Below are 20,920 nucleotides of genomic sequence, written 5' to 3'. Positions count from 1 at the left end.
CCACAACCCCTTTTATGAAAAACACCTTTTATGAGGTCTCTTCAGCTGGAGGTTGACAAGCTCCTTGAGAGTCCCGCTCTATTCATTCCCCATTAATATTATTCCAAAGGGAGGGCTGGAGTGAGCCGTTGGTTTCAATTCCCAACCTCACCGCTAAGTTTGATAGTTTTAACAGAGTTTTGATAAGAAATGAAGCCCTAATGATTGTGATTCTGTATTTGAGCAATATTCTTTTTTTCCCATTGTGATATGATGATAAACAGAAACTTTAAAATCCTCACGTGAGTGTGTTGAGCTGACAGTGTTTATCCTTCAGTAGATCAGAGATCTGTTTCACTCTTGACTCGTCTAGTTTCTGATCCTTCAGATTCACTTCTCTCTGGAGTAAAGGGTTTATACCAAGAGTCTTTAGATCCTCAAAGGCTTTGACTGCAGATGAACTCTTCAATAACCTGCAGAAAACAGAAAGTTACAAAAACATTAACTGTAGTAAAACTAAATAGGTAATTATAAAAATATACAATATAAAATATGTTGTAGAAGACGTTTAATGAAACCTCAGCAGCTGGTGCTGATGAAAACAACTTTATACATTTATCTTTTGTTAAATCTTGAATTCACTTCAATGCAACAACAGATTGTGTAGTAAACACTGTAAAATACTGTATGTAGCCTGCAGATGATTGTTTATTCTTTTATTTTAACACATCTCACCTCACAGTGTTCAGTGCACAGTTTGTGTCGTGTATTAACTGATAGATGAGTTTGACTCCTGATGGTCCAGGATCATTTCCAGTGAGATCCAGCTCTATCAGATGTGAAGGGTTTGATCTCACAGCTTTAGCCAGAGCAACATAACCTCCTTCTGTTATACTGCACTCAGATAGTCTAGAAAACACAGTACAAAAGTTTTGTAATTTAGTTTTATTTATTCATAAACATTTACTCGGTATCTCTTAATTAAAGTCACTGAGTGCATCCGTGACACATCGGAGGAGATCTGGTCCTCCTGACTGAGTCTGGTTTCTCCTGAGGATTTTTCTCCATTTATTTATCATTGGAGTTTGGGTTCCTCACCACAGGGCCGTGAAGGCTTGCTCACCAGGAGACTGCTGATAGTAGATAAGCTTAAAGGTTCAGTAAGTTCTGTTAACATCGCTTTATTAGAATGATTTAGCTTGTTCTACTAACACCATGCGCTGTACTGTGTTTTACCCTTTATGTGTTTTTCTGTTTTAATTTTTATCTTCTCCTGTAATGCTGACTTGAACAATGCACATTGTGACGCTCTTTATAAATAAAACTGAATTTAATTGAATTTCTTGTATTAAAGCAATAAGCCCCAAGAAGCCGTGGGTTACAGTGCATTTTATAACAGCTAAGGGGCGTTGTTAGGCACGACGCGAAGCGGAGCTTATTGCTTTTATAAAACGGTTAATACATATGCATAGTAAAGTTTCATGAAGTAAAACACACCAAAATTATGTAATTATTTTAATAGAAATATATTCTTCCGCCAAACAAAGTAGTTCCTCAGAAACAGGTGCGGCTGCCAAGCAACACAGACGCAGCAAAGAACACAATGAACAATGTGCTTAAAGACGGTGGTGTTTATCTATTAACATTAACATGTATCTATTTTTATACATGAACAGTGTTTTAAAGTCAATAAACATACGTGTAACCAAGTTCCATAAAAGGAAGGAAGGAGACGGGAACCGGCGAACATAAACAAACTTTTAATTAATAAATAAACTCAAACGTAACTACCACACCATAAAATCCAGGCCTGTTCCTCTCTCACTGACCGATCGTTCGTCCTTTTATATGCTCCACAATCTCCTCCGTGATACGAGACCGTCGCACGTACAGCTGACGCTCGTAAACACTCACGCACCGGCCTCGCATCCCGACTCTCGTCCCGCCTACCTCACTACAATACCGAAAACAACTAACAGAGCACAGAGTCTGTTTATGAGTATTCACCTCATTTCTACTTTTCGAAGTCTTCAATTTCTCTTTCATTCATTTCAGCGGTGTTTGTTATTGGTCTAATTTGTCCGTCATGTCAATCTCTTCACAAAATCGGACATTTTGACAATTATTTTGCTGTACGTAGCAAGAGAGGCGCAGTGATTCTAGGTAATGCGGTCAGCCGTTATAAATTCGGGGTATTATATAACGGCTTAGATCTCCGCTCAACCAATCAGAATCAAGGACCAGAACTGACCGTTTTATAATAAAGGATTGACCACTTATTGGACCGGATTGCTGCTAACAGACAACTGCGCTTATCAACCACATGAGGGAACCTGTAAGCACAAGTACTATAGTGCTGCTTCACTATTAATTGAAAAGATGTGCAGGTATTCCCACAGTCTGCTTTAACCCTGCTGATGTTTTATATCTAATGCATTGAAAGTCTTTTAAATTTCAAAAACAAAGAAAACATTGGATGGTACAAGAGAAGTGTATTCTTCTCAGTGTAGTGTGTCATTCACAGTTAAATTATAATGTAAATACAATACATTGTAATAAAAACACTATATAATGTGTGACTGGTCATTTGAAAGAATTTTAAGCATGAAGCAAACACCTAAAAACATCTTTAACCAGACCACAAAAACATCAGTAATCTGAGGAATATTGTTTTCAGACTCACTCCAGTTTCTCCAGTTTCTTCAGTTTCAGTAGATCACATAGATGCTTGACTCCAGCGTCTTTGACTTCATTCTGACTGAGGTTCAGCTCTCTCAGGTGTGATGGGTTTGAACACAGAGCTGGAATCAGGATGTCTAATTGTTTGGTATTAATCCTGCATTCACACAGTCTGCAGAGATAAAGTAAGATGGGTCAGATCTATGGTCATCCGTTACTGATGTGTAATGTTCAGTTAAATGAACCCATGTGTACACATAACATCTGGTGTACTCGGAGCAGAACACAATAACACCGTATGTGTTTACTGTTACTATTCAATGAAATGATGAAAGTACAATGATCAATGTTAAGTTTACTGTAGCTTGTGTACTAACTGTAATGTCTTCAGCGTGCACCGGGGATTTTTCAGTAGATCAGAGAGTTTTTGAACCCCTGAAGTTCCCAGTTCATTTCCACTCAGGTTCAGGTGTCTCAGGTGTGATGGGTTTAAATTCAGAGCTGAAAACAGACCAGAACCTTTCTCTGATAAACCACAGGCTGTTAACCTACAATGAGAGATAAAGAGAGAAGAAAATAACAGGAACAATGGTTAAAGTGCAAAGCATGTACAGTACACAGCATTGCTATGTTCATCGGCTGCAATAACAACATTTGTATCTTTCCCCTTTATTCCCTAAACATGTTTAACTCAACTATCCAATATTTAAAACGATTGAACTCAAAATGGGTCAGACTTCATTAAACAGTAAAGCATATAGACACATACTGCATCCAGACAACCTGTAGATATGATGAACACGTCAAATAACTGACTTATCAAAATGATAAAAATTCATAGCTCTCTTAGAACAACTACTGACATATATTATTAAGGGTTAATAGAAACATTTCCAAGCAACAATAAAACCTGACATCTGTACCAGAATTCTTGTTTCGTAAAGGGTTCATATGGCACTAATATGTGTGTTTCTGTGTCTTTGGTGTGTTATAAGTTACTCATGCATGTATTAGACACGTAAAATTGCAAAAATGTAAGTGTTGGAACAAACGATAAATTCTATCCAAAAGCGAATGCTCACCCAGACCTGCCTGAAACACCTCGTGTAACCACAACCCCTTTTATGAAAAACACCTTTTATGAGGTCTCTTCAGCTGGAGGTTGACAAGCTCCTTGAGAGTCCCGCTCTATTCCTTCCCCATTAATATTATTCCAAAGGGAGGGCTGGAGTGAGCCGTTGGTTTCAATTCCCAACCTCACCGCTACGTTTGATAGTTTTAACAGAGTTTTGATAAGAAATGAAGCCCTAATGATTGTGATTCTGTATTTGAGCAATATTCTTTTTTCCCATTGTGATATGATGATAAACAGAAACTTTAAAATCCTCACGTGAGTGTGTTGAGCTGACAGTGTTTATCCTTCAGTAGATCAGAGATCTGTTTCACTCTTGACTCGTCTAGTTTATGATCCTTCAGATTCACTTCTCTCTGGAGTAAAGGATTTATACCAAGAGTCTTTAGATCCTCAAAGGCTTTGACTGCAGATGAACTCTTCAATAACCTGCAGAAAACAGAAAGTTACAAAAACATTAACTGTAGTAAAACTAAATTGGTAATTATAAAAATATACAATATAAAATATGTTGTAGAAGACGTTTAATGAAACCTCAGCAGCTGGTGCTGATGAAAACAACTTTATACATTTATCTTTTGTTAAATCTTGAATTCACTTCAATGCAACAACAGATTGTGTAGTAAACACTGTAAAATACTGTATGTAGCCTGCAGATGATTGTTTATTCTTTTATTTTAACACATCTCACCTCACAGTGTTCAGTGCACAGTTTGTGTCGTGTATTAACTGATAGATGAGTTTGACTCCTGATGGTCCAGGATCATTTCCAGTGAGATCCAGCTCTATCAGATGTGAAGGGTTTGATCTCACAGCTTTAGCCAGAGCAACATAACCTCCTTCTGTTATACTGCACTCAGATAGTCTAGAAAACACAGTACAAAAGTTTTGTAATTTAGTTTTATTTATTCATAAACATTTACTCGGTATCTCTTAATTAAAGTCACTGAGTGCATCCGTGACACATCGGAGGAGATCTGGTCCTCCTGACTGAGTCTGGTTTCTCCTGAGGATTTTTCTCCATTTATTTATCATTGGAGTTTGGGTTCCTCACCACAGGGCCGTGAAGGCTTGCTCACCAGGAGACTGCTGATAGTAGATAAGCTTAAAGGTTCAGTAAGTTCTGTTAACATCGCTTTATTAGAATGATTTAGCTTGTTCTACTAACACCATGCGCTGTACTGTGTTTTACCCTTTATGTGTTTTTCTGTTTTAATTTTTATCTTCTCCTGTAATGCTGACTTGAACAATGCACATTGTGACGCTCTTTATAAATAAAACTGAATTTAATTGAATTTCTTGTATTAAAGCAATAAGCCCCAAGAAGCCGTGGGTTACAGTGCATTTTATAACAGCTAAGGGGCGTTGTTAGGCACGACGCGAAGCGGAGCTTATTGCTTTTATAAAACGGTTAATACATATGCATAGTAAAGTTTCATGAAGTAAAACACACCAAAATTATGTAATTATTTTAATAGAAATATATTCTTCCGCCAAACAAAGTAGTTCCTCAGAAACAGGTGCGGCTGCCAAGCAACACAGACGCAGCAAAGAACACAATGAACAATGTGCTTAAAGACGGTGGTGTTTATCTATTAACATTAACATGTATCTATTTTTATACATGAACAGTGTTTTAAAGTCAATAAACATACGTGTAACCAAGTTCCATAAAAGGAAGGAAGGAGACGGGAACCGGCGAACATAAACAAACTTTTAATTAATAAATAAACTCAAACGTAACTACCACACCATAAAATCCAGGCCTGTTCCTCTCTCACTGACCGATCGTTCGTCCTTTTATATGCTCCACAATCTCCTCCGTGATACGAGACCGTCGCACGTACAGCTGACGCTCGTAAACACTCACGCACCGGCCTCGCATCCCGACTCTCGTCCCGCCTACCTCACTACAATACCGAAAACAACTAACAGAGCACAGAGTCTGTTTATGAGTATTCACCTCATTTCTACTTTTCGAAGTCTTCAATTTCTCTTTCATTCATTTCAGCGGTGTTTGTTATTGGTCTAATTTGTCCGTCATGTCAATCTCTTCACAAAATCGGACATTTTGACAATTATTTTGCTGTACGTAGCAAGAGTGGCGCAGTGATTCTAGGTAATGCGGTCAGCCGTTATAAATCGGGGTATTATATAACGGCTTAGATCTCCGCTCAACCAATCAGAATCAAGGACCAGAACTGACCGTTTTATAATAAAGGATTGACCACTTATTGGACCGGATTGCTGCTAACAGACAACTGCGCTTATCAACCACATGAGGGAACCTGTAAGCACAAGTACTATAGTGCTGCTTCACTATTAATTGAAAAGATGTGCAGGTATTCCCACAGTCTGCTTTAACCCTGCTGATGTTTTATATCTAATGCATTGAAAGTCTTTTAAATTTCAAAAACAAAGAAAACATTGGATGGTACAAGAGAAGTGTATTCTTCTCAGTGTAGTGTGTCATTCACAGTTAAATTATAATGTAAATACAATACATTGTAATAAAAACACTATATAATGTGTGACTGGTCATTTGAAAGAATTTTAAGCATGAAGCAAACACCTAAAAACATCTTTAACCAGACCACAAAAACATCAGTAATCTGAGGAATATTGTTTTCAGACTCACTCCAGTTTCTCCAGTTTCTTCAGTTTCAGTAGATCACATAGATGCTTGACTCCAGCGTCTTTGACTTCATTCTGACTGAGGTTCAGCTCTCTCAGGTGTGATGGGTTTGAACACAGAGCTGGAATCAGGATGTCTAATTGTTTGGTATCAATCTTGCATTCACACAGTCTGCAGAGATAAAGTAAGATGGGTCAGATCTATGGTCATCCGTTACTGATGTGTAATGTTCAGTTAAATGAACCCATGTGTACACATAACATCTGGTGTACTCGGAGCAGAACACAATAACACCGTATGTGTTTACTGTTACTATTCAATGAAATGATGAAAGTACAATGATCAATGTTAAGTTTACTGTAGCTTGTGTACTAACTGTAATGTCTTCAGCGTGCACTGGGGATTTTTCAGTAGATCAGAGAGTTTTTGAACCCCTGAAGTTCCCAGTTCATTTCCACTCAGGTTCAGGTGTCTCAGGTGTGATGGGTTTAAATTCAGAGCTGAAAACAGACCAGAACCTTTCTCTGATAAACCACAGGCTGTTAACCTACAATGAGAGATAAAGAGAGAAGAAAATAACAGGAACAATGGTTAAAGTGCAAAGCATGTACAGTACACAGCATTGCTATGTTCATCGGCTGCAATAACAACATTTGTATCTTTCCCCTTTATTCCCTAAACATGTTTAACTCAACTATCCAATATTCAAAACGATTGAACTCAAAATGGGTCAGACTTCATTAAACAGTAAAGCATATAGACACAAACACAATAATGTGTAGAGAACTGTATTTCTAACCAAAGCTTCTCCAGTTTGCAGTCTGAATTCTTCAGCAGATCCATAAGCTGCACAACTGCGTCACTGAGTTCATTATTACTCAGATCCAGTTCTCTCAGATGTGAACAGTTTGAAGTCAGAGATGAAATCAGGTCACCAATGGATCTCTGTGTAATACTGCATCCAGACAACCTGTAGATATGATGAACACGTCAAATAACTGACTTATCAAAATGATAAAAATTCATAGCTCTCTTAGAACAACTACTGACATATATTATTAAGGGTTAATAGAAACATTTCCAAGCAACAATAAAACCTGACATCTGTACCAGAATTCTTGTTTCGTAAAGGGGTCATATGGCACTAATATGTGTGTTTCTGTGTCTTTGGTGTGTTATAAGTTACTCATGCATGTATTAGACACGTAAAATTGCAAAAATGTAAGTGTTGGAACAAACGATAAATTCTATCCAAAAGCGAATGCTCACCCAGACCTGCCTGAAACACCTCGTGTAACCACAACCCCTTTTATGAAAAACACCTTTTATGAGGTCTCTTCAGCTGGAGGTTGACAAGCTCCTTGAGAGTCCCGCTCTATTCATTCCCCATTAATATTATTCCAAAGGGAGGGCTGGAGTGAGCCGTTGGTTTCAATTCCCAACCTCACCGCTAAGTTTGATAGTTTTAACAGAGTTTTGATAAGAAATGAAGCCCTAATGATTGTGATTCTGTATTTGAGCAATATTCTTTTTTTCCCATTGTGATATGATGATAAACAGAAACTTTAAAATCCTCACGTGAGTGTGTTGAGCTGACAGTGTTTATCCTTCAGTAGATCAGAGATCTGTTTCACTCTTGACTCGTCTAGTTTATGATCCTTCAGATTCACTTCTCTCTGGAGTAAAGGGTTTATACCAAGAGTCTTTAGATCCTCAAAGGCTTTGACTGCAGATGAACTCTTCAATAACCTGCAGAAAACAGAAAGTTACAAAAACATTAACTGTAATAAAACTAAATAGGTAATTATAAAAATATACAATATAAAATATGTTGTAGAAGACATTTAATGAAACCTCAGCAGCTGGTGCTGATGAAAACAACTTTATACATTTATCTTTTGTTAAATCTTGAATTCACTTCAATGCAACAACAGATTGTGTAGTAAACACTGTAAAATACTGTATGTAGCCTGCAGATGATTGTTTATTCTTATATTTCAACACATCTCACCTCACAGTGTTCAGTGCACAGTTTGTGTCGTGTATTAACTGATAGATGAGTTTGACTCCTGATGGTCCAGGATCATTTCCAGTGAGATCCAGCTCTATCAGATGTGAAGGGTTTGATCTCACAGCTTTAGCCAAACATCTGTAACCTTCTTCTGTTATTCTGCACTCAGACAGACTAGACAAAAGATTTCAATTTATTTTTTTCTATTTGATATAATGGTAAATCTCACCAGTGCAGAAACATTCCCATACATACATTAAGAATAAATGAACATGAATAAAAACACATACTTGAGTTTCTTCAGTGTAAACTGTGAGTTCTTCATCAGATCAGCGATGTTCTTGACTCCTGAGTCTCCAAGTGTATTTCCACTCAGATTCAGATCTTTCACATGAGATGGATTTACATGTAAAGCTGCTGTGAGAGCAACACAACCTTCTGCTGTGATACTACAACAATTCAACCTGAAGAGACACAAAAGGACTCATATTAACCCTTTAACGGGCAAGTTACCATATTTAGTCATCTAATCGACCAATCACAACAGCGTTTCCATGCCTCTCTGTAAGATGCTTCCCTGTCAATCAATAGAGATCAGTCTACTTCACAAATAGTGACATCATGACATGTGACCAATCAGGAGTTGCGGAAGGTGTTTTAAACTTCAGCGTAATTCTGGAGTTGTGGAAACGCGGATCAGCTCTCATATCTTATCCCACAAATACGTAAATATCATCAAAAAGAACAATGATGAGATAATGAAACTCACACATTATATTTCTGAATAGTTGTGTTTAATGTTGAGATAGATGTTATTTGTGTAGGATGTCTAGAGATTAGTGAACATTGTGGCTGAATATTGGTGTGATCATATTTGATTATACGCCCGTTTCAGATAAATGACAAAGTGTCCATATTAGGACATAAACCTGAAGCGTCTAGCACAGGGGTATTCAAGTAAAGCTCCAAGAGGTTTGCTCTTTATATTTTCTTCCAAACGGAGGTCCGGACTCTATGTTTTTTGAAAATAAATAACTATTTAATCAATTTAGCCCAGTTATCAGACCTTATTCAAAAGATAAGGGCTCTTTGGGACAAATTCCTCATGTACTACATTGACATGTCTCGCTCTCATCAGGGAACGGATGTTAAATAAGAAACCACAATATTCTCTATACCCTCTAAAATGTACAGTCATTTCTGTCTATGCTGAATAGAACACCATGTATAAAAACTTTATAGAAAATCCTCACGTGAGTGTGTTGAGTTGACAGTGTTTATCCTTCAGTAGATCAGAGATCTGTTTCACTCTTGACTCGTCTAGTTTCTGATCCTTCAGATTCACTTCTCTCTGGAGTAAAGGATTTATACCAAGAGTCTTTAGATCCTCAAAGGCTTTGACTGCAGATGAACTCTTCAATAACCTGCAGACGGAAGATAACAGTGTCATTATTAATAAACATCTATTGTGATAACCTTGTATTGCAATAATGAAGAATAAAGAATAAAAGCAAACCTCAAACACATGTTCAAGTTTTATTAGTCTAATTCTTATTTTAACACATCTCACCTCACAGTGTTCAGTGCACAGTTTGTGTCTTGTATTAACTGATAGATGAGTTTGACTCCTGATGGTCCAGGATCATTTCCAGTGAGATCCAGCTCTGTCAGATGTGAAGGGTTTGATCTCACAGCTTCAGCCAAACATCTGTAACCTTCTTCTGTTATACTGCACTCAGATAGTCTAGAAAACACAGTACAAAAGTTTTGTAATTTAGTTTTATTTATTCATAAACATTTACTCGGTAACTCTTAATTAAAGTCACTGAGTGCATCCGTGACACATCGGAGGAGATCTGGTCCTCCTGACTGAGTCTGGTTTCTCCTGAGGATTTTTCTCCATTTATTTATCATTGGAGTTTGGGTTCCTCACCACAGGGCCGTGAAGGCTTGCTCACCAGGAGACTGCTGATAGTAGATAAGCTTAAAGGTTCAGTAAGTTCTGTTAACATCGCTTTATTAGAATGATTTAGCTTGTTCTACTAACACCATGCGCTGTACTGTGTTTGACCTTTTATGTGTTTTTCTGTTTTAATTTTGTAATGGAAATTTTCTAGTCTAGCTTCTTGATGTGTCTGTCTATATGTTTACGAAGTGTTTATCTAGGTTTTCTTTTCATTGTTATCATGTTTTTCTCTATACGCGTCATATCGCTCTGCCTTTGCCCTCGAGCAGAGGCCAAGATGTTCTGTTTGGAATAACGGGCATCACTTCTCGTAAACCAGCTCGGGATTCTTGTTAGGGGGCAAAGGGAGGGGGTGTCACATTTTTAATCATATATATACTCTGGGTGCAGAAGGAAAGAGTGCCTTTGCTCTGCACCATGCTCATTGCTTATGATGCAGATTAAACGACAATAAAATACTTTGCAAAGTACCTGATGTCTCTGTGTGTTGCGTTTGTCAAAATTGACTCACCTTGATTAAGGAATAAGAAAATTCCACAACAATTTGGCGACGAGGGATGGGATCACAAGGCTGACGGAGAATGGACTAGAGTTGACTGATCATCCTGGACATAGCAAATCCAGCTCTAACCCCATACAGGGACGAGAGAACTTTACTCCGGACTCCAAGCTGACGTGATCCCAAAAGAACTCAGTGCAAGGCACAAAAGTGAAAAAAGGTGAGTTGAAAATATTCTGAACAGTCTGAAGAAAGGGGAGACTACTTAGCGCTAAACAGTCTGGTTAAAGAGAAGTGACTACTCTAAATCGAGATAGATTTTAAAGAGTCTGAAAAGAGAAGTGACTACTCTAAATCAAGATAGATTTTAAAGAGTCTGAAAAGAGAAGTGACTACTCTAAATTAAAAATGGGACAAGGAAGGTCCCATATGGATATGGATAAACCAACATACAGAGAAATGAGGAAAAGGTGGGGAACGGGAAGTTTACAAGGTGTACCCTATTTAAAAGAAAAAGCTAACTTTCCAGAAAACGGTACATTTAGTACCACAAAATTAGGGAAAATAAGAGAACACATGGGGAAAAAAGACATATTTAAAATGTCTAAAAAAGAAATGGGAAAATATGACGAAGCGTGTAAATGTTTAGAATTATGGGAAAAGGAAGCAAATAGACGTGACTATGTTTTTAAAGAAGTGGCATTGGAAGAACTGCCACCACCGAAAACTCCATTGTACCCTGTTTTGCTTGAATATAATGATTTAACCCCTCTGTCTTCTTTACCCACATCTATGACTTGTTACAAACACCAACCGGAGGATGATTGTGTCCCTCCTCACCGACATCTGAACCCGATCGAGGCAGCGCCAGTGTCTCCACCAGCACCAGTGCCACACATGCCACAGCCCGTGGTGTGTCAAAAGCAGGAAAGAGCGCAACCAGCACCGACAGACAAAGAACTTTTGACATTTTGCAAAGAATTCTCACCCTCAATGAAAGAATTAGAGAGACTGTTGAAAGTCAAACTGAAACCATCTGACCTTAGAAAGTTACAGGGTAAATGGCCTGTGGAAGAAGTATTTAAAGAACATTCTGGACTTCAACCTGATTCAGACAGACCGGACATTGGTCCGTTCGAAGGACATCTCAGATCCGCTTTTCTGCGAAACCTAAGGGGAGAACTGAGACGAGAAGTGGAAAAATCGTGCATCGAGCCAGATCGCATGAGAATGAGCGAGATCGTCCGTCATGCTGTACACGCCGAAAGACAAACAGACAAGAAACAGCTTCAGAAGGAAAACACCCAAGATAAAGAACTCCACATGGCTCTAATGAATATCGGAGTAGAGCATGGAGGAAGAGGAAACGGGAGGAGAAGAGGTCAGTGGCGTGGACGTGGAAGAGGAGGTTTTAAACCCTCTAGCACCTATGATCCAGAGAAATGTTTCAATTGCGGAAAGACGGGGCACTGGCGGAACAACTGTCCGGAGCCTCTGAGACCGATGGGGTCAAAACAAAAGGTAGATGGAAGTGAGGAGGTGAGGCATCATTCCAAGGGTGGTGAGTATGATTTCCCTTAGCATATGCAATGAAGAAATGCTTTTTCCTACTGTATGCAATGAAGATCTGCTTAGCTCACATTCCATGATGAATGAAACCGCTTTCTGAACTTTGCTAAAATGCACAATGCTCGTGTGCAACAAACTGCTTGAATTATTGATAGATTCAGGCGCAACAAATAGCCTACTGTGATTCACAAGAAGTGTTTAAATTTGCCAGAGTCTAAACTAGCTGTGTTTTCCCTAAATGCTAGTGGCTCTAATGTAAAATAATTGATGTCAAAAGGGTGCAATGTGAGTTGGGGAGTGTCAAATTTCAACACAGGTTTCTCATGTCTGACTGCTGCCCGATTCATTTGCTGGGCAGAGTCATAATGTGTATGATGACAGATTGAGCATGATACCAACACGACCCGAGTGCAGCGCTCGTACAGCTGTAGGATGTAGTTTTGAAGTACGTAAATATGATGTAGAAAGTATTGCCTCACAGAGCCTCATGACGTTGATTACAATGGTGTGGGGAGCTGTGGGTGTTTTGCTGACAAATATGCACACGCCATAGAATGGGTTAAAAGGGACGACGTGCAATATTCAAATTTGTTGCACGCCCATCGTGAGAATCATGCCTGTCTGTCAGCAACAAGGGGACTTGAAGTGTTTTCACACACAAAAAAGATTAATGAAGAGTATTTAAATACCAGAAATTTTGGGAAAGGTGCCCGTTCAACTGTTGGTAACAGGAAATTATTATGTTTGGTTGATTAGGAACTGTGAGCCTGTTGTGATAACGCCCAAGGGTAATTTTCGTCCACGCAAACAGCAATACCCCCTCAAAACAGAAGCCTCAAACCAGAAGCCCTAAATGGCATGAGGCCAATATTTAATTAGTTTAAAAAGATTAAAAAATAAAGGCATAGTTGTGCCATGCCCAAATTTATCAGTGCGCAGGCCTTTGTTTCCAGTTTGAAAAGATAAGAGAAAAGAACACAAAGTAAATGTCTCCAAAGTCCAGCTGGCAAAACGATTTGTTCATTTTTGGGTCACGAAATGACTGACCGCGGCAGACAGCTGTCCGCAAAGAGTGTCTGCAATTACAGACATCGCAAGTCCAAAAGCAAAGAAGCAATTGATATCATTTTTAGGGACCATTTCTCTGCTCAGACAGCAGAGCCCATTGCACTCACACGTGCATGCGAATTAGCAAAGAATAAAAATTTAGACATTCACACAGATAGTAGATATGCATTTGGTGTAACTCATGATTTTGGCACACTCTGGAAACACAGAAACTTTTTAAAAGCTGATGGTAAAAACATTCTTAATCACACACAGGTTGCTGATATGCTCTATGCCATTCTTCTACCATCAGCCATTGTTGTGTGTGACTGTGACACACACACTTTTGTATCTGAAACAATTTCTACAGGAAGCCGACGAGCTGACCGACCTTGCAGCAAAGCAAGCAACATCAAAGGCAGACAGATTTTTTTTCCAGAAATCACTAACAAAACTCTTTCTTTTGCAGAGATGCAAACATTTTGCAGAACCAGCTGAGCGTGCACTCTGGAAGGAGTGCTCATGTAAATACACAGACAATGTTTGGGGAGGCCCAAATGGCCTCACCCGTTTGCCAGAACATTTTTTCCCTGCTTTTGCGATTTTGACGCATGGCCTAGACCACGCGTCAAAAGGGGGGATGTTACAAGGCAATGTGTTTTTGTGTTTTTGCTCTCAAAATGTTTGTGCAGGTCAAAGGAGCAGGAGCAAATGGAGCTGACAAATCATTACACAGCTTCCAGGAAGTCGTGGAAAAGACATGCCTCCCACTGCAAAAAGGTGTCCAAGGAGTGGCAACTCCAACCGTAGGCCATCAAAATGGCATCCACAATGGCTCTTCGCAATGGTCCTGCAAGCGACAGGAGTAGCGACACTGCTGGGGCTCGCAAAGGGAATCAACTGTTCGAGTCGGGGACGCATCGAACCCCGAAAAATTTGAGATTATAGCTGTGCAACACTATATTCCAAGTTTAATAAAATGGTATGGGGAGGGACAGTGTTACCCTAATTCTGCTAGGTACTGGGGAACAAATATGTATTTGTGTAGAGGTACGTGGACCTCAGTGGATGTTCTGGATAAGGCAACAAAATTTGAAAATGTGGGCCATTATGTCCCCTGGGACGGCCAAATAAAAAGGAAAAAGAGAAAGTTTTAGACTAGCTGTAACTCAGAAAAAATTTAGTTATGAGGGAACGGGAGCAATTCCACAAATGAGAGTAAGAATATGGAAAGTGACGAAGGCTGAAGCAGGTGGTGTTACCAATTCTAGTGAGATTTTAAGAACTGTTTAGATAGAAGAATGAAACCTGTAAGAGAAAGGGCGTTGCTCATCTTACATGGTCAAAGTATAAAGATTTTGGTTATCATATATGATAAAAGGGGGGAATGTAATGGAAATTTTCTAGTCTAGCTTTTGTTTTGTCTGTCTATATGTTTACGAAGTGTTTATCTATGTTTTCTTTTCATTGTTATCATGTTTTTCTCTATACGCGTCATACCACTCTGCCTTTGCCCTCGAGCAGAGGCCAAGATGTTCTGTTTGGAATAACGGGCATCACTTCTCGTAAACCAGCTCGGGATTCTTGTTAGGGGGCAAAGGGAGGGGGTGTCACATTTTTAATCATATATATACACTGGGTGCAGAAGGAAAGAGTGCCTTTGCTCTGCACCATGCTCATTGCTTATGATGCAGATTAAACGACAATAAAATACTTTGCAAAGTACCTGATGTCTCTGTGTGTTGCGTTTGTCAAAATTGACTCACCTTGATTAAGGAATAAGAAAATTCCACAACAATTTGGCGACGAGGGATGGGATCACAAGGCTGACGGAGAACGGACTAGAGTTGACTGATCATCCTGGACATAGCAAATCCAGCTCTAACCCCATACAGGGACGAGAGAACTTTACTCCGGACTCCAAGCTGACGTGATCCCAAAAGAACTCAGTGCAAGGCACAAAAGTGAAAAAAGGTGAGTTGAAAATATTCTGAACAGTCTGAAGAAAGGGGAGACTACTTAGCGCTAAACAGTCTGGTTAAAGAGAAGTGACTACTCTAAATCGAGATAGATTTTAAAGAGTCTGAAAAGAGAAGTGACTACTCTAAATCAAGATAGATTTTAAAGAGTCTGAAAAGAGAAGTGACTACTCTAAATTAAAAATGGGACAAGGAAGGTCCCATATGGATATGGATAAACCAACATACAGAGAAATGAGGAAAAGGTGGGGAACGGGAAGTTTACAAGGTGTACCCTATTTAAAAGAAAAAGCTAACTTTCCAGAAAACGGTACATTTAGTACCACAAAATTAGGGAAAATAAGAGAACACATGGGGAAAAAAGACATATTTAAAATGTCTAAAAAAGAAATGGGAAAATATGACGAAGCGTGTAAATGTTTAGAATTATGGGAAAAGGAAGCAAATAGACGTGACTATGTTTTTAAAGAAGTGGCATTGGAAGAACTGCCACCACCGAAAACTCCATTGTACCCTGTTTTGCTTGAATATAATGATTTAACCCCTCTGTCTTCTTTACCCACATCTATGACTTGTTACAAACACCAACCGGAGGATGATTGTGTCCCTCCTCACCGACATCTGAACCCGATCGAGGCAGCGCCAGTGTCTCCACCAGCACCAGTGCCACACATGCCACAGCCCGTGGTGTGTCAAAAGCAAGAAAGAGCGCAACCAGCACCGACAGACAAAGAACTTTTGACATTTTGCAAAGAATTCTCACCCTCAATGAAAGAATTAGAGAGACTGTTGAAAGTCAAACTGAAACCATCTGACCTTAGAAAGTTACAGGGTAAATGGCCTGTGGAAGAAGTATTTAAAGAACATTCTGGACTTCAACCTGATTCAGACAGACCGGACATTGGTCCGTTCGAAGGACATCTCAGATCCGCTTTTCTGCGAAACCTAAGGGGAGAACTGAGACGAGAAGTGGAAAAATCGTGCATCGAGCCAGATCGCATGAGAATGAGCGAGATCGTCCGTCATGCTGTACACGCCGAAAGACAAACAGACAAGAAACAGCTTCAGAAGAAAAACACCCAAGATAAAGAACTCCACATGGCTCTAATGAATATCGGAGTAGAGCATGGAGGAAGAGGAAACGGGAGGAGAAGAGGTCAGTGGCGTGGACGTGGAAGAGGAGGTTTTAAACCCTCTAGCACCTATGATCCAGAGAAATGTTTCAATTGCGGAAAGACGGGGCACTGGCGGAACAACTGTCCGGAGCCTCTGAGACCAATGGGGTCAAAACAAAAGGTAGATGGAAGTGAGGAGGTGAGGCATCATTCCGAGGGTGGTGAGTATGATTTCCCTTAGCATATGCAATGAAGAAATGCTTTTTCCTACTGTATGCAATGAAGATCTGCTTAGCTCACATTCCATGATGAATGAAACCGCTTTCTGAACTTTGCTAAAATGCACAATGCTCGTGTGCAACAAACTGCTTGAATTATTGATAGATTCAGGCGCAACAAATAGCCTACTGTGATTAACAAGAAGTGTTTAAATTTGCCAGAGTCTAAACTAGCTGTGTTTTCCCTAAATGCTAGTGGCTCTAATGTTAAATAATTGATGTCAAAAGGGTGCAATGTGAGTTGGGGAGTGACAAATTTCAACACAGGTTTCTCATGTCTGACTGCTGCCCGATTCATTTGCTGGGCAGAGTCATAATGTGTATGATGACAGATTGAGCATGATACCAACACGACCCGTGTGCAGCGCTCGTACAGCTGTAGGATGTAGTTTTGAATTACGTAAATATGATGTAGAAAGTATTGCCTCACAGAGCCTCATGACGTTGATTACAATGGTGTGGGGAGCTGTGGGTGTTTTGCTGACAAATATGCACACGCCATAGAATGGGTTAAAAGGGACGACGTGCAATATTCAAATTTGTTGCACGCCCATCGTGAGACTCATGCCTGTCTGTCAGCAACAAGGGGACTTGAAGTGTTTTCACACACAAAAAAGATTAATGAAGAGTATTTAAATACCAGAAATTTTGGGAAAGGTGCCCGTTCAACTGTTGGTAACAGGAAATTATTATGTTTGGTTGATTAGGAACTGTGAACCTGTTGTGATAACGCCCAAGGGTAATTTTCGTCCACGCAAACAGCAATACCCCCTCAAAACAGAAGCCTCAAACCAGAAGCCCTAAATGGCATAAGGCCAATATTTAATTAGTTTAAAAAGATTAAAAAATAAAGGCATAGTTGTGCCATGCCCAAATTTATCAGTGCGCAGGCCTTTGTTTCCAGTTTGAAAAGATAAGAGAAAAGAACACAAAGTAAATGTCTCCAAAGTCCAGCTGGCAAAACGATTTGTTCATTTTTGGGTCACGAAATGACTGACCGCGGCAGACAGCTGTCCGCAAAGCGTGTCTGCAATTACAGACATCGCAAGTCCAAAAGCAAAGAAGCAATTGATATAATTTTTAGGGACCATTTCTCTGCTCAGACAGCAGAGCCCATTGCACTCACACGTGCATGCGAATTAGCAAAGAATAAAAATTTAGACATTCACACAGATAGTAGATATGCATTTGGTGTAACTCATGATTTTGGCACCCTGTGGAAACACAGAAACTTTTTAAAAGCTGATGGTAAAAACATTCTTAATCACACACAGGTTGCTGATATGCTCTATGCCATTCTTCTACCATCAGCCATTGTTGTGTGTGACTGTGACACACACACTTTTGTATCTGAAACAATTTCTACAGGAAGCCGACGAGCTGACCGACCTTGCAGCAAAGCAAGCAACATCAAAGGCAGACAGATTTTTTTTCCAGAAATCACTAACAAAACTCTTTCTCTTGCAGAAATGCAAACATTTTGCAGAACCAGCTGAGCGTGCACTCTGGAAGGAGTGCTCATGTAAATACACAGACAATGTTTGGGGAGGCCCAAATGGCCTCACCCGTTTGCCAGAACATTTTTTCCCTGCTTTTGCGATTTTGACGCATGGCCTAGACCACGCGTCAAAAGGGGGGATGTTACAAGGCAATGTGTTTTTGTGTTTTTGCTCTCAAAATGTTTGTGCAGGTCAAAGGAGCAGTAGCAAATGGAGCTGACAAATCATTACACAGCTTCCAGGAAGTCGTGGAAAAGACATGCCTCCCACTGCAAAAAGGTGTCCAAGGAGTGGCAACTCCAACCGTAGGCCATCAAAATGGCATCCACAATGGCTCTTCGCAATGGTCCTGCAAGCGACAGGAGTAGCGACACTGCTGGGGCTCGCAAAGGGAATCAACTGTTCGAGTCGGGGACGCATCGAACCCCGAAAAATTTGAGATTATAGCTGTGCAACACTATATTCCAAGTTTAATAAAATGGTATGGGGAGGGACAGTGTTACCCTAATTCTGCTAGGTACTGGGGAACAAATATGTATTTGTGTAGAGGTACGTGGACCTCAGTGGATGTTCTGGATAAGGCAACAAAATTTGAAAATGTGGGCCATTATGTCCCCTGGGACGGCCAAATAAAAAGGAAAAAGAGAAAGTTTTAGACTAGCTGTAACTCAGAAAAATTTTAGTTATGAGGGAACGGGAGCAATTCCACAAATGAGAGTAAGAATATGGAAAGTGACGAAGGCTGAAGCAGGTGGTGTTACCAATTCTAGTGGGATTTTAAGAACTGTTTAGATAGAAGAATGAAACCTGTAAGAGAAAGGGCGTTGCTCATCTTACATGGTCAAAGTATAAAGATTTTGGTTATCATATATGATAAAAGGGGGGAATGTAATGGAAATTTTCTAGTCTAGCTTTTGTTTTGTCTGTCTATATGTTTACGAAGTGTTTATCTATGTTTTCTTTTCATTGTTATCATGTTTTTCTCTATACGCGTCATACCACTCTGCCTTTGCCCTCGAGCAGAGGCCAAGATGTTCTGTTTGGAATAACGGGCATCACTTCTCGTAAACCAGCTCGGGATTCTTGTTAGGGGGCAAAGGGAGGGGGTGTCACATTTTTAATCATATATATACACTGGGTGCAGAAGGAAAGAGTGCCTTTGCTCTGCACCATGCTCATTGCTTATGATGCAGATTAAACGACAATAAAATACTTTGCAAAGTACCTGATGTCTCTGTGTGTTGCGTTTGTCAAAATTGACTCACCTTGATTAAGGAATAAGAAAATTCCACAACAATTTTTATCTTCTCCTGTAATGCTGCCTTGAACAATGCACATTGTGAAGCTCTTTATAAATAAAACTGAATTTAATTGAATTTCTTGTATTAAAGGATTGACCACTTATTGGACCGGATTCATGAACAACTGTACACAAGCGTTATGAGACACTTATTATGTTTTCTTTGGATTTCAATTGGTTCTGAATCTCATCCTACATTTAGAGCATTTTACATTTACATTTTTTATTTGTACATTATCACCGCAGGTATAATAGTGTCATGTTTGTTGTGTTCTGTGGAGTGTGTATGATGATGTGATCGCTGAACTCACTTGAGTATGTGGAGTTCACACTGAGGATTCTTCAGTTTGTCACAGATGTGTTTGAGTCCTGAATCCAGCAGACGACTGTTGTTCAGATTCATCTCTCTCACGAGGGTTTTACAGGAGAGAACAGCAGCTACAGCTGAACACTGTTTCTCTGTCGGCTCACAGTTTGTCAATCTAAACACAATAACATCATCATCAGATCTTTATAACACACACATGTATGAAGGTGTCTTATACTGTATATATGAAACTCACGTGATTTTCTCCACTTTACTATGAGAGTCCATCAATAGAGCCGAGAGTTTCTCTCCATCCAGATCTCCCAGTTTATTGTGACTCAGATTCAGATCTTTTAGCAGTAATGGATTCACACCCAGAACACCAGTCAGATAAACACAAGCTGCTTCTGCTTTTGGATCCTTCAAGAATCTACAGACAGAAGATCAGTTCACATCATATGTTATCATGATGTCTCTTATAGTTACATCATTCCTTAAAGCTCCGGTGCAGTTTTCATATTTACTGCAGTGAAACTGGAGACAAAAGAGTTCTGACAGAGTTTCAAGAGTTCTGTGTGTTATAAGCTGCCTTTCCACTGCACACAATATTTGAATAAGACCGCTTGAATTCACTCAGAAACAGTGGTAATAAACTTTTAGTCTGAACATAAATCCACACTTATATGGAGAGAAGCTCATTCTAGTAAAGAAGCACATGAGCGTTCATCCTTCAAGTTTCCCATAGAGGAATGAAGAAAGGAAGGCAGACTATAAACAGCTATGACAAAAGACAGCCAATACTTTAAGTGAATAATAATAATGATTTGTGATAAACCAAGAGCCTCCACAAGCATATAGCATAATTATTCATTATATTCTAAATTAATAATGAAATGACAAATTCTTCTAAATGATTGTATTTGTG

The 20,920-nt window shown here is 39.4% G+C and overlaps 2 protein-coding genes across 2 annotated transcripts in view; one reads left to right on the top strand and one right to left on the bottom strand.

The window, feature by feature from the left end:
• LOC306895610 (NACHT, LRR and PYD domains-containing protein 3-like) overlaps positions 1 to 20,920 on the top strand; it is a 183,581-nt gene that overhangs the window by 56,164 nt on the left and 106,497 nt on the right. The gene's annotated exons all lie outside the window — the stretch shown is intronic.
• LOC306895609 (uncharacterized protein) overlaps positions 1,020 to 20,920 on the bottom strand; it is an 85,752-nt gene continuing 65,851 nt past the window's right edge. Inside the window, exons 23-37 of the mRNA XM_079458979.1 lie at positions 20,252 to 20,425; positions 20,000 to 20,170; positions 10,007 to 10,180; positions 9,690 to 9,860; positions 8,727 to 8,900; positions 8,437 to 8,610; positions 8,004 to 8,174; positions 7,225 to 7,395; positions 6,802 to 6,972; positions 6,429 to 6,596; positions 4,482 to 4,655; positions 4,049 to 4,219; positions 3,036 to 3,206; positions 2,663 to 2,830; positions 1,020 to 1,112 (exon numbers count right to left, since the gene is read on the bottom strand). Of these exons, the coding sequence (XP_079315105.1) occupies positions 1,055 to 1,112; positions 2,663 to 2,830; positions 3,036 to 3,206; positions 4,049 to 4,219; positions 4,482 to 4,655; positions 6,429 to 6,596; positions 6,802 to 6,972; positions 7,225 to 7,395; positions 8,004 to 8,174; positions 8,437 to 8,610; positions 8,727 to 8,900; positions 9,690 to 9,860; positions 10,007 to 10,180; positions 20,000 to 20,170; positions 20,252 to 20,425 (2,461 nt within the window). The 3' untranslated portion in view covers positions 1,020 to 1,054. The remainder of the gene's footprint in view (positions 1,113 to 2,662; positions 2,831 to 3,035; positions 3,207 to 4,048; positions 4,220 to 4,481; positions 4,656 to 6,428; positions 6,597 to 6,801; positions 6,973 to 7,224; positions 7,396 to 8,003; positions 8,175 to 8,436; positions 8,611 to 8,726; positions 8,901 to 9,689; positions 9,861 to 10,006; positions 10,181 to 19,999; positions 20,171 to 20,251; positions 20,426 to 20,920) is intronic.

Source organism: Barbatula barbatula, assembly GCF_947034865.1.
Source record: "Barbatula barbatula genome assembly, chromosome: 6".
Lineage (NCBI taxonomy): Eukaryota > Metazoa > Chordata > Actinopteri > Cypriniformes > Nemacheilidae > Barbatula > Barbatula barbatula.
The sequence above is the reverse complement of the archived record's forward strand: the minus strand, read 5'-3'. Positions and strand labels throughout refer to the sequence as shown.